At 43.7% G+C, this 13,863-nt stretch overlaps 2 protein-coding genes across 2 annotated transcripts in view; one reads left to right on the top strand and one right to left on the bottom strand.

The window, feature by feature from the left end:
* Positions 1–6,525, bottom strand: part of Hat1 (histone acetyltransferase 1) — a 47,309-nt gene extending 40,784 nt beyond the window's left edge. The window contains exons 1-4 of the mRNA XM_075693708.1: positions 6,481–6,525; positions 5,946–6,017; positions 5,810–5,885; positions 528–651 (exon numbers count right to left, since the gene is read on the bottom strand). Coding sequence (XP_075549823.1) covers positions 528–651; positions 5,810–5,885; positions 5,946–6,017; positions 6,481–6,493 — 285 coding nt within the window. The 5' untranslated portion in view covers positions 6,494–6,525. The remainder of the gene's footprint in view (positions 1–527; positions 652–5,809; positions 5,886–5,945; positions 6,018–6,480) is intronic.
* Positions 6,526–6,578: 53 nt separating this feature from the next.
* Positions 6,579–13,863, top strand: part of aralar1 (calcium-binding mitochondrial carrier protein aralar1) — a 40,612-nt gene continuing 33,327 nt past the window's right edge. The window contains exons 1-8 of the mRNA XM_075693707.1: positions 6,579–6,677; positions 6,816–6,872; positions 8,435–8,494; positions 9,443–9,585; positions 10,180–10,295; positions 10,424–10,563; positions 10,693–10,839; positions 12,143–12,284. Of these exons, the coding sequence (XP_075549822.1) occupies positions 6,594–6,677; positions 6,816–6,872; positions 8,435–8,494; positions 9,443–9,585; positions 10,180–10,295; positions 10,424–10,563; positions 10,693–10,839; positions 12,143–12,284 (889 nt within the window). The 5' untranslated portion in view covers positions 6,579–6,593. The remainder of the gene's footprint in view (positions 6,678–6,815; positions 6,873–8,434; positions 8,495–9,442; positions 9,586–10,179; positions 10,296–10,423; positions 10,564–10,692; positions 10,840–12,142; positions 12,285–13,863) is intronic.

Here is a 13,863-nt window from a genome sequence, read left to right as displayed (position 1 = left end):
CGGCACCCTGCGCCCATTGGGCAGCCAGCGCAAAGACCAAGGCAGGGCTGTCGAAATCGGCGCAGCCTATGGACACCAGAGGAGAGAAGACCGCAAGCCATGATGAAAAAAGGACCCCAGGTTACACATCTTGTTTCTGTCTTTGTTGCGCTTTGCCTTTGTTCACCGAACGACCCCAGCAAACGTTTCGGCCATAACTAGTTTACGTCCAAGCGAATCCACTGGTAGCAATCAACATTGTTGTGCTGGTTATTCAACAGTGTGTTGCCGTGTTTCTGCTTGTACTGGTGCCAACAAAGCCCTGCTGTACAAGGCGAGCAATAGGAAGTTGGCCATCAAGCCTAAACTTTACGTACGAAGATGGCTCAAGCGAAACTCCTGTCTACAATTAACGACCTCCTGCTCAAGCAGAATGACGCAACCACCGAGCCAACGCAGTGGGTCACAGGGAAGCAATAAACTTCCCGCTGGCATAATGACATCGATGGTTTCAGAGACAACGTGCAGAGCAAATAGCAGCAGCATACCTTGAGACCGTCACTCTTCTTTAGATCAATCTTTTCCGTGTAGGCCATGCCAAGGTATGGAGTAAGCGAGCAGCTGCCATAGTACAGCTTGACCTGCAAGTCCCGGTAGCCAAAGATGCTTTCCCTAACAAAAAAAAGGGGGGGAGGGAAGAAATAAAGCATGCACATGAGCGAAATTAAACCGATAGCGGCTTATTTCTTAACTGTGCACGTGCTGGTGGGCAAGTTGATTATGCATGATTACAACGAAGGCGCCATATAAAACAACGGACGAAGGAAATTGTTTTTTGTTACGTGGTTGTCTCGTGTCTCCTGCTTTCGTCCGTTGTTTTACTTGGTGCCTGCGTTGGAATCAATTATTTCTTAAGCAGTGCTATGTTCCTGTTTTCTTTTTTTTTTTTGCTAATTTCTCATTCTGCAATTTCTATTAATTGTTGTTTACAGCTGGGTCTTCTCAATTCTTTAAGGCAGATTTTTTAGTGAATTTGTTTCTTTATCTATTTCTCTCTTCAATTATACTTTGCCATAGGATGTTCTTTTTTTTTTTTACCCATGTGCCACCAGCATTTGGTAATTGTTTGTTGCGCCTTTTTTTTTTCGTCAATTGTGTTGAGTGCAACTAGAATATAAATTTTCGTATTGCTATTTGTATAGGCGACTGTTACATCAACTGTCTGCATGCAGTCGATTTATCATGCCGTCATTACAACAGCTTTACTGTGAACTGTGACCATCGTGCACGATGTGGTGAAGATAAACATTAGATAATAGTAACCAAAGTTTCTTTGCACAATAACAGAAGTACACCGACCACTGAAAGAATACAAGAAAATATGTTTTGGCTCTCCTGACGGGAGGAGAGCCAAAACGCCTTTTCTTGTATTCTTTCAGTGGTCGGTGTCCTTCTTTTTACCCTTCTTCATGATGCCTCCCGACCAGACGGGCTTCTGTCAAAACCTCGACTTGAATAACAGAAGTCAACTTAAATGACAAACTGCTCTGCAGTGGCAGCTAGTCACGTGGGCTTCGGTGGCTGCATATTTACTGGGGCTAAATGCAAGAAGGTTTGTGTACTTTGATTTAGTTGCACATTAAAGGACCCCTCACCAAGTCTGGCCATTTTGAGCTGACAGGTGCAGTGCATACAATGCGCGCTCACGATTATGTCTGTTAAGAATTACATGGCTATGTACCACGGAAAGAGCTGAAATTTCAAACTACTTAAATACAGTTTGCCCTTCCCCTCACGGGCGCCGCGCTCCAAGATGGAGGGATGACATATATGCACAAGTGCGCCTACATACATTTATATGCCGTGACGCCGCCCACAGTGACCCATGACACTTCGAGAATTATTCAAGGCAACATCTGTTATTTGTGCAATCTGTTACTTCAATAGACGAATTAAGGTGTAGAGAAATAATAAAACACAAACCAAACCTCTGCATATTTTTGTTTTACTTCACACAGCAGCAAGAGAGATGTACTTCTGTTTCGTCTGCGTGTTAATGCATCATTTTCTACCTTGTTCCAGTGCGCGAGCATGCTCTGTGAGCCGCTTGTGTCTATCTCAATGTTCACACAGCATCGACTTATACTGCTAGTTGGATGTTCTTGTGCACAGCGTGCAAAATCATGCACTGCGCAAAACAAGACAAACGCAACAGCTCGCGTGCGATACTGTCAGCAAAAGTGCGCCGCGCAACAAAAATGCAAGGGAAAAAGAATGAAGGTGGCGCCCGTGACGTATGCATCGCGCGATCTTCGAGCTCTGAACGCAGGGAAGAAATTTCGCTTGCGGAGCCTAGACGAGGCAAGTGGAGAGAGTGTCCTTGTTGGCAGTGACGCTCACCTGCTGAAATCATGGGTTTACGGCACTTAAATATTTTTATCTCGGTTATTAATTATTCAATTTGAAAAATTCTTGCAGTAGAACCCTCCCGAGAGGGCACATAACTTCCAGTGCATAACCAAAATGTGTTATGTGACCTGGTGAGGGTCAAGTGGTCAAAATTAATCCTTTCGCTGTCACGGACGTACCGGTACGTTCTCTACCGTGCATTCAAAATTTCGCGCCTGAGCGCAAAGCTGGCGCTCCTAAACTGGCCACGCCACCTGTTGACTCTTCCTACAAGTTCGTATTTTCGCCCCGACCTGTGTTAATCCATGTATTGAAGAGTGCGGTGCGACTGCTACTCCCCACTTTCTCTTTGCTGAGTGGCGCGGTGGCTCCGCGTTCGCCAGATCATGCGTCGCGCGTGTGGGGTTATGGGTTCAAGGGTTGTTCTGCCATCTCCGCTGGTTTGAAGGTTTTTATTTTTCTTCTGTTGGTGTGTCTGCCTCTCCGAAAAGGTGACTCGATTGCTGCTTTCGCTCTCTCGCCGCACCCTCGCTTCCGACTTACAGCAGTAAACGTAAAGCCCTTCGAACTTTGTGTTAGCCTTTTTTCATCCCCGTCTGTCTTTTTGATCACACAACCTCCCATTTCTCTGCGTTGTGCGGGCGAGTGAAAGCGCATCCTCCCTGCGCGCGATTACTTGCGGATGGCTGCGCGCGCGCAACCTTCGTCTGCTCTTTGGAGAGGTGGCTCTTCCAATTCTGAATGCGAGCCGAGCTCGGATTTGGACAGCGTCTCATGCGAGGAAGAGATGAGTTCCGCATCGTCAGATTCGGAAGTTGAACGGATGCTATAGTCAGGCTGATGATGATGATGTTTACTAACAACATCTGCAGAGCACTGAAATGTGCATATTGCATTTACTATGTTATTTGTATACCAATCATAATCAAAAATAAATTGCTATGTTCATTCCCTGTTATGCTCGTTCCCTGAAACCAAGCGGACACTGGGGGTGCGTCACGGCCAGAAAGGTCCGACAGCGAAAGGGTTAACCCTGGGTCCTCCACTACAGTGTGGCACATTATCATATCATGAGTTTGCCATGTAAAATCACAGAATATAGTAAAATTTGTTTTTCTCACAGTTAGCTCCTTGAACAGAGTGAGCATTTCCAACTAGCCAAGCGTCTCTGAACTGTCACACTCCAGTAACATTATATCACAAAAAGCAAGTGTTAATGTGCTAGCAATTTGTATGTAACCTGTTGGTTCCTGTAATGAAGAATGACCGCATGATGGCAGCCAGCACCAAATTAAAGCAACATAGTGAAACAACAGGAGACCCAAATCCCAATGAGGATGCGCAGTCATCTACCAGCTTTTGCATTTGTTTCTCTGCACTCAACATTTAACTGCTCAAATTGGATGCGACAATGTAACATGAATACTGGTTCTACAATGGGAAATGAAGAAGAGGTGGTGATGGACTGCTTGAACACCATCAGCATCCTGTCAATGGACGTCGCAATGGACCTTGCTGGTAACTAGCATCCCTGTGAGGCAGTTTGCCAAGCTAATGGTGGTGTCTTAATTTTTGCAATCAGCCTGTACACCGTTAGATGGGCAAGTGTGAATTAGTGTAATGGTCTGTTAATTGCAAGAGACTCTTTTCCCAATTCACATTTGACCAACTAATGGCTGAGGTTAGCAAAGAAACTTGAGAAGAGGTTAACGATACTGCAATGAGCGATGGAATGAAAAGGGGTTTACGTGTAACCTTAAGAAACTGAGACAGGAAGAACTGAGAGGGTGTGGATTATAGAGAAAACGGGGCAGCTGATATTCTACTTGCCATTAGGAAGAATTGGAGTTAGGCAGGCTATGTAACGTGCAGGGAGGATAATCAGTGGTCGAGGAGAGTGACAGAATGCGTGTGAAGAGAAGGGTAGTGCAGTCGAGGATGGCAAAGAGCTAAGTGGTGTGATGAAATAAGAAAACTTGCAGGAATAAGATGGGGTCAGCTGGTGCAATACAGGAGTAAGTGAAGATCACTGGGAGAGGCCTTCATTCTACAGTGGACGTAAATAGGCTAATAAAGTGAATGTGTCAGCTAGTTGATTGAACATCTTGAACTAGGGGACAGTGTGAAAGACGAGGACAGAGAAGAAGCGCTGCATCCTCGTCTTTCGCACTGTTCCTTAGCTCAAGATGTTCAACCAACTAGCCGACATGACCACTTTCATGACCATTTCTTGTTCAAAAGACTCCATGAATGTCTCGTCCTGGAATACAGCTCTACTTGTGGTTGCTGTGTGCCTCTTCTGCGTCCTCATCTTTTGCACTGCTCCCTAGTTCAAGATACATAGACTGATGACGATAAGGGTCTGTAGTGATTGATGTTGAGTTCACAACTGCTGTACACTGAAGGAGGCCCTGTGTGGCTTTTTGAACATGGTAAATTATCCATATCAGATGCAAGATAACGCTATCATCAATACTTGAACCAAATATAACTCTCACACCAGACACCGTATGTAATATCTAACAATTTCTACTGCTTTCTCCCCCGTTCATTTTCCAGGTCCCCACCATGTTCCTGTCGACTCAATTACTGGCGCAATTCCTGAATGAATTACTGATGTTTACAAATCAACGAAATCGTCAGCAGTGCTGTCATTCTTTACATTTGCTCATTAAAGATTACAATAGGCTATTGCACTGAAAAGCATAGCAGACAAGTTCAAATTTGCACTACTAGGCTTCAGTGACCGTCTATATGGCACATATTACTCAGATGACCATCGATTTGTCTGTGGGCCTTCACTTTTTCAAGGAAATACACATTCACGAGAAGCCAAGGATGTAATAGAACCAAAGGCTAAAGCAACAGTGCTCAGGACAGTCAGCTGGCATTCAAACTGCTTGAGTATCAAGATTTCAGCTGCGAAGCTTACAAAGAAAAACACAGTATCAATGCTTTACTATTATGCAATGGATATTCCATTTCATCTCGAAGCACTTACAGAAGAAGAAAATCCAATTGTTACAGCCAGTTGTTGCAGCTAGTACATGTGGTGAAATAAGAAGCCCCCAGTTTTCCGCAAAACACGTAAGACATTTGACAGCGGTAAGTGATGTCATGCTATGTAAAGTAAGAATCGCAGCATGTAGTGCTGTAATCGCTGCAGAATGCTGGGTAATGCGCGATTTGTATTCCAGCTTTCCTTCTTTTATTTTAAGGACGTGTGAAACTTGCTAGCAAGCGCTTCCTGCGTCAATCAACAACCCGGCAATGGCTTTTGTACACAATGTGCCGTCACGCCGGGCGAAATGTGCCTGCAGACAAACACGTATGCCAGCGCCAGCCCAGGCTTTCCCACCTGACAGTACACCGACGCAGGACAGCCAAATGCGAGGTACGTGTGAAAATCTTGGTTTCTTACCCCTCGCCGAAGATTTGATGAGACATCTCCGGATTAAAAGCAATGTCATCATCTTCGATGTCATCCGTCGTCATAACTGGAACAGATGAACCCAGTGATCAGCAAAAATGTGCGCCAAGAAACGCTAGTTTCTTACCCAACTTGAAGTGCACAACATCATTCGCAGAGACGACGTAGGCCTCCAGGGCCTCTTTCGATAATGAGACACCTAGAAGGAATAAAAATCACAAATGTTCAGCACAACAACGGAAAATATAGATCGCCGCGGCTACGCCGCAGCTGGCGAAGCCGCAAGAAAAAAAAATGTGGCACCGAAATAACATGGCCAGTTGTTTCTATAAGCCTCAAATATTAGTCGCTGTAAATGCCAGGGACCTCATGTTGCAGGCGATACGATAAGTGCTGCTCACGGAGTGATGAAGGCTCGGTCGCCCGATTAAAATATTTTGAGGTAAACAACGTAGTTTCTGCTCTCCCGGGAGCTCGTCTACGATAGCGCTTCCCGTAAAGGTCAACGCTGTCGATACATTCACAGTTAGAGCAACAGACACATAGGTTTCAGGCATTATTCATAATTCCGCGTATGCCGGTACATGTCAATATGCGATTAGTTCATATAAAGCGATCAGACGGAACGTTCGCACCGCCAGCACGGCACAACCAGCACTCACCCGCCATTTTCATTGCTTGTTTTCCCGCCGAGTCACGTTTAGCGCATCCGGAAATGACGACACACTTCACAACTAAAACTGGGACCAATCGCGTTTGGCCAAAGATTTGACCAATGGGAACCAGGAATGCAGACTGCTGCTTCCCTTTTCACATCATGGCCACTGAGAATGCTGAAGTGACCTTGCTGGAAGAAAAGGTACGGCATAAGTTAGGATGTTTAGCTCGTGAGGATAGCGGAACCGCCTACGTTACAGTTTCCTTAGTTCTTGCTGTACAGTTATGCCTGTTTTCTGTTGCATTCTTTTTGTTTTATCCTGCATTTTTCTGTATCTAGGCCGGTATGGAAGATTACGGTCTCTTGCGCTTGCTCCTCAGCCGTGCATCATGCGAGGTATGATATGAAGCCCGGTGCCGGTGAAACTGTTGTTGCTTTCTTTTGTTTCGTTGGTACTCATCACTTCGTTTGCATTCTGTGTAGTTGTTTTAGCTCATCTGTACGCATAACGAACTCGCGGACTAGTAATCGCCCAAACGTGTAAGCTCTCTCCGTCTCGCGACAGCGACAGAGCTCTTATTTCACTCCTCCTTTTTCCCGACATCCCGGAGTAATGCCGAGAGAGCGACCGTTATAGAAAGGACGGTCGTGCTTTAGCGAGCGTCAATATTTTATTACCGCTTCACCTGGCTTGCTCAGAGCTAGCGCTATAGTCGCGAGCTCGTCTTATCTTCAACTTGCCTCACTGACGTTTCATTCATAGGTTTATGACAATTACACGGCGAGCACGTTGTGAAATGTCCATGAACTGTGCCGCGCTTTCGTTTGTGCCGAGAAGAATAAAGGGCGGGGACAATGTGCCGTATATATCGGGTCGGTCAGTTACTGGGTTTTAATTCGCTAGCAAAGCTTTCGGAGCGCCGACGTTTAGTTTAGCTACCAGCAATACAAATGTACCAACAGCTGTCAATTCTGAACATATAGTGAATAATTATGTGTGCACTCGTTTCGAACATTGAATGTGTCGTAGCATTTGCTAATTTCGCGACCATTGCTTGTGAGGAGTGCGTTTAAAACCACAGAAATGACATAAGTTTACATTAGGTGTGTGCAGGTGTGACGCACAAAAAAAAAAAAAAACTAATATATATGTAACTGATAATCGCGCATTAAATTAATGAAACCTTTATAGTTAGCACAGACTTTAAAAGTTAAAGAGCAGGTGATTTATAGAAGAGCGTCGTGAATTTTTCCATTGAACCTAACTGTACAAGAGATGCAGCTGTTTGCGTCCGTAAACAGAAAACATGCCATTTTGTCAATGTCATCTGCGCTGTTACGAATTTCTTGCCCAGTTCACGCAAAAGAAATCTGCGCATTAAACCCTTCAAGATTTCAGTGCAGTGTTGATATGTCATGTGTACCTCTGTACCATCAAGGTCATTTGAAGAACTGACCTGTCAGGAATAGTTCGAGCATGTGTTTGCTTGTTTGCAAGTGTGCCAATTTCGCAGCATTGGAAACCAACTTCCCTTGAAAGATCTTTATGGGAATGTAGTTACATTTGATAAATACCTCTTGATTTTAAAAAAAAGAGTGAGTCTTCAATGGCAACCTGTGAGCAGTTTTTGTACATTGAGATTGCGGCTTGTACATGAAAAGAGCTTTGCAGTCCTTGAAATCTTGTGGTAGCCACATATAAATTTATACATTCTGGGCAGCAGTCTGTCGCTTCTGTGAGTTAAATAGTTTTTATTTATTTTGCATGTATGTTTCTTGGCTGATGTGCATCAGTGCTGCAATTTGCGCAGCAATTTCAGGCTAGAAGCATGCTTAATTTTGTGTGCAATTTAATCGTTTTGTCTAGTGCCTACCGTATAAACTCGCCTGCACCCAATCTCAAAACACTACTAGTTAGCACAGTGTGTAATTGCTTTTGTATTTGTAATGCATTGCAGGGAAGTCAACAGTACATTCGACGAGCTGACAGCGACAGGCTTCGTGAAGTCTTTGATAAAGTGAGAATAACTCCTCTTCCTGCTTTCTTTTTTTTTCCTTTTTTTTTCTGAGCAAGTTTTCCATGTTCTCCATGGACTCGGATCACATGAAAAAAATGTTTAGATGATTAAAAATTGGTTGTAGCATGTGTGACAGGTATCAAGTCATGACCCGCCACAACAACCACTTTGTTAGGGGAAGCGGAGTGCAGAAAACACTCATGTGCCGAGTGTTGGGTGCATCTTGAAGGACAGCCTGTGTTGTTATCTCATGTGTTGTGTTAGGGTGTTAAATCTCTTTATTCCTTTTTTTATGCCCAAGTCATGAAGAGCAGCTTAGCATTAACCTTCAAAAGAAGTATATGGCCTACTGCGCTGAATCTTGCATAATAAGGAGATTTGAGCAGAAACTGGGGATCAAATAATGGAATGGAAACTGGGTAAATGTAATGTTGACACAAGGAAGAGGGCATTGCAGGACTGTGGTGTGGGTTAGTTGGTTCATGATCTTGAAGCAAACCTTTACCAGCACGAAGAAAACGAGACGAAGGACGAAGAACACAAAGAAACACAGACAAGCGCGTTTTGTGTTTATTAGTGTTTTCTTCGCAATGGTAGAAGTTTGCTTCAAAAAAGGGGCAGTGTGTTAGAGAGCAGATGGGTGTAGTTGATGTTATAGTTGAGATTAAGAGAAATGTGGGGTTAGATAAGTTGCGTAATGTGTAGAGCAGTTAACTGGTGATCTATTAGAGTAACCAGAATTGGAGCCAAGAGATTGGAAATGGGGTCACGAAGAGAACGCGATTTGGTGGTGCAAGCATAGGATGAGGTCAGCTGGCACAAGACGGGTGATTGAAGTTCATCACTGGGACAGGCCCATGTCCTATGGTGAATGTGAAATTGATTGATATAATGAGTATGTGTTATGATGGCATTAGTTGCCAACTCATGTACACTTATGCCTTGCAGTATGCCAGTGTTGAGAAAGATGGCAGCAATTACATGACACCAAATGACTTTGTACGAGGCTTTCTTGGCCTGTATGAAGGCCCCAAGTACAACCAGCAAGCGGTCAACATGCTCGGGAGCATTCTGGACACTTCCAAAGATGGGTGAGTAATGCTGCATCAAGCCAGTTTGCTAAGCATTATCATTTGAAAAAATTCATTTCAGTTTTTATGGATTAGAAGAAGCACTCTCAAGTACTAGTACAGTAGAGACAAGTTATAACGAACAGGTTTATGCGCTAAAAATAGTTCAACACATCAGGTAATTCGACATATCTAAACTAGTCCTTGACAAGCTTAAATTGACCTTTGTGATGCATTTATTATACATGGATCTTTTGCCTCCAGTCTAGAAGGCAATCTAGGAAAGAATCCACTGATTAAAAACAAAACTATGCATAGTAGACAGTACTTGTTGCCTGTGCATGACAAAAAAGACAGTGACTTCCCTGCATGCTGCATTCACGGCTTGCAAGTACTTTTCCGACGCTGGCAGCGGACAGTGAGATTTCAATATATCTGATGTCTAGTTCGTTATAGGAAAGTTGATTTACATGAGTGTCAATCAGTTAGTTTCGCATGTTCAATATCGACAATAGTTTGCTTTATTTGGGTTCATTTTCTGTGTCCAACTGCAGTGGTACTTTTCATTATCATTGACTTCCCCCATGCGTGATTCCTTTGTTTCTTTCGTATCAGGCTTATTTCATTCATGGAGTTTCAAGCTTTTGAAGGTGTCCTGTGTCAGCCCGACGCGCTGTACAAGGCAGCCTTTCAGATGTTTGACACCAATGGATCTGGTTCAATTACACATGGTAAGGGAATGACTGATGACAGCACCTAGTGCTTCGTAAAAAGATTAGCCAGGGGATGCATCATCTCACTTGTCTAATCGATGGTGTTTTGACATGAGGGCATCATTATTCCTTTTTCTTGATTTCAGATGAGTTTGAGGACATCATCAAGAAGACGACGCTGTATGAGAAGATTCCATTTGACTTCAAGAGCGACTTTATGACTCTACACTTCGGGGCAGACCATGCAAGGACTGTCAACTATGCAGAGTTCTCCCAGCTTTTGCACGTGAGTGTGGATGCGAACTTGGGCCGCTGCCTCGTGCTGAGCATTTATTTTATTTTCTGTTTGGCTCGTTTCCTGTCTCACTGCTTTGCTGCCACGCTCGAGCATTGCTGACCAGCTGCTTGTGCGTAGGACTTCCATGAAGAGCATGCCGTCCAGGCGTTCAAGCAGTACGACAAGAAGCGCAGCGGTGCCATTGCCGCCATGGACTTCAATGACATTATGGTTTCGGTCAAGTCGCACTTGCTCAGCGAGGACGTCAAGAAAAACTTGGTTGCCGTGAGTTACCACGTTTCCTTATTGCACCCTCTCTCTGGGACCAGATTGCAACTCGCTTGTGAAGCGAGACTTTGAGGTGTACGCTTTGCGGCTTGTGTCAAGTGTAGTCTGAATTTTGCTTTTCAGGATCCCGCCTTGTTATACTGTTTGTCAGTAAGTCAAACAAACTGTAACTGCAACAGCAGTCCACAGTTCTCTTTGCCAGCGCCTGTATATGCCGTCGATTCTATCCGTTCAGTGCAAGGTGTAGTGCACGGAGACTGGCGACTCGAAATCTCTTGTCTGCAAAATGCATCTACTTATTTACAAAAAAACCTTGGCAGATGGTTTATGCTCTGCAGCTTCAAACAAAAAAGAAATAAATTATGTGGTATAGATAGCAGTCAGTAACAATTACGTTTGCTTTCTCTCTCCTTTGCATGCTTACTTGCTTTGAAAACAATAAGTTGTCAAGTGGGCCATTACCTTTGCATTGCTACGTCAATAAGGCTAGAGTGAAAGAATTTTATAGAGCAGATGGCTTATTTTTATTCTTGAGCTCTTTCTGTACTCCACATTAAGTTTCACAATATTCAGAAAATACGTGTAACATAGATCAGGATCGTATTCACATTTTGCGGAGACCAGTTCAGTTTGGATAACCAGCATAGAGCTAGTTGCGCGCACATAGCTATTAGAAGAGGGTGTTCGTCCTGTCTACTTCATCTGTGTGTGTCATAATTTGTGCCTCTCTTCAAATATCCAGCAGAGATTTCAGAGCACCCTATGAATTTCCAGAATATATGGGGACGTGCACATTTTCATTAAATCAGAGAAAAAAATTTCGCGCTTACGACTGCTTTGTTTTCTGCTCAATATTTGCAGCAAGATTGCATTTTATGGCTCGAATCGTTCAATTTAACACTTTAAGCTGTTACCTGCATGGTTTGTCAAGAAAGAACTGCAAATTCGTCTATGTCAGGGCCTCTAGTAGTCAGTAATGTTTAAAACATGGTGGCTGTGGACTTCCAGAATTTTCGGTACAGCAAAGCAATACTGTGGAGATGAATTCCGTTAATCACTTGGACATGCAATGTGGACACTCCAGACGAAGGAAAATTCGCATTTTTTTTTTTCTTTTACAAACCTGGCAAGTATCAGTGCTAAGTGATACATTGAAAGATTCGAACCATAAAATGCATAATAACATAATTGGTGTGAAAATTGTTGTTCAGACAAGGTATGCCCTGTTTACTGTTTCACCAAGCCTAAATACCGATTAGTTTTTAAGTTGAAAAAGGACGATACTGTACCTTGCTCGTAGGTAGCAGGCTCTGCCTCGGGGGGCCACCAAGTGACGTTTCCGTACTTCATGGCGTTCAACTCGCTGCTCAACAACATGGAACTGGTAAAGAAGATCTACCTCAACTTCACCAAAGGCAACACTTCCCTCGAGGTCACCAAAGGTCAGTGTGTGTGACAACTCTGCTTGAAACCTGACATTGCCTGTTTCTCTTGTTGTTTGACATGAAAAGCAAAACTTCCAAGTCGGGCTAGGTTGGCCCTTTTATCCTCTCAGTTTGCGCTTTTACGAAAGTATTCATAACTGCACTAATACACTTGCTTGTGTCAAGGCACCATCTTACCCGCCGTGGTTGCTCAGTGGCTATGGTGTTGGGCTGCTGAGCACGAGGTCGCGGGATCGAATCCCGGCCACGGCGGCCGCATTTCGATGGGGGCGAAATGCGAAAACACTCGTGTGCTTAGATTTAGGTGCACGTTAAAGAACCCCAGGTGGTCAAAATTTCCGGAGTCCTCCACTACGGCGTGCCTCATAATCAGAAAGTGGTTTTGGCACGTAAAACCCCAAATATTATTAAGGCACCATCTTTTAGGAAAATTTAAGAATAAGTCTAAAAGTTGCAATGTTACCTCCATGATAAAAATTTTCAATAACTTGAAGCCCATGCTTGACTTGGTTAGTATAATGCCTGCCATTAACGTGCCCAAGGGCCCTATTATGTAAAAGTATTCCAATTTGTTTTTATTCCGATTTCCTGATGTCAAATTTACATTACCACCAACAAGAGGCTGACAAGAGGCGAGGAGCATGCTCAAAGGGAGAGAGTTTTGATGGAACTGAGCCATCACAGTGAAAGTAGATAACCGGATGAGGAGGGTGGGGCCAGCATTGGCGATTGGCCCACTTCTCTTTGCTTAGCTTTCTGTGTCTGGTCAAAAATCACTGCTGCATGCAACGGAAAGTTAGGGATGCCAGTAAAATGGATCCTCAGCAGAGAAGAGTTGGCAGAGCAATGTCATATACATGCTGAAAGGGCTCAATAACATTATACTGCCACTTAAAAAGATTTATTATCTGCAAATAAATCCATGCTCTCCGACAGGTGCGAGTAGCCAGTGCCTTAGAAATTCGTGGGCAGCCACCTACTATTCCTTTTAGAATGGGGAAGACTGTTCAGAAAAAAATTAAGTTTTGTTTGGCATAATAATGTATCTTTAATGCGTAATTTGATGCGGTGAGTGTTCGCGGTTTTGTGACGTCGCCTGACAAAGTGGCCGCAGTCAGAAATCTTCTTGACCAATACTAGAGGGCTAATGGTGAAAAGGCTTCGAATCAGAAATAATTATTTTTCTTTTGTTCGGTCTAATCACGCATAATCAGTGTGTATACATCATATCAGATGGGGAGCTATTATGGTTTTCGGGACAGCACGCAACAGGCAGGTGAAGTGGGGGTACCTCGAAAATTTTTTGGCCAATCGTGGACGGGTGATTGCAGAATTGGAATAGAAAAGTTATGCAAATAGCGTTACGTTATAGCGCCCCAAGATGCTGATTGCCTCCATTCACGTCAGGTGTCCACTTGACCAAGTCAAGCATGGGCTTCAAGTTAAGTCACACTTCTGAATGTAGGAATTAGTATTCATTCAGTAGGCATTTTGAGGTGGTTGAACTATTGAAACAGCAAAAATATATATTTTGATCAATAAAAATGTGCCACAATCTGGATGTCATGCAAGCAGT

This window comes from Dermacentor variabilis, chromosome 5 (genome assembly GCF_050947875.1).
Source record: "Dermacentor variabilis isolate Ectoservices chromosome 5, ASM5094787v1, whole genome shotgun sequence".
NCBI classification, from domain to species: Eukaryota; Metazoa; Arthropoda; class Arachnida; order Ixodida; family Ixodidae; genus Dermacentor; species Dermacentor variabilis.
Note: the sequence above shows the minus strand (reverse complement) of the source record. Positions and strands in the feature narration are given on the sequence as shown.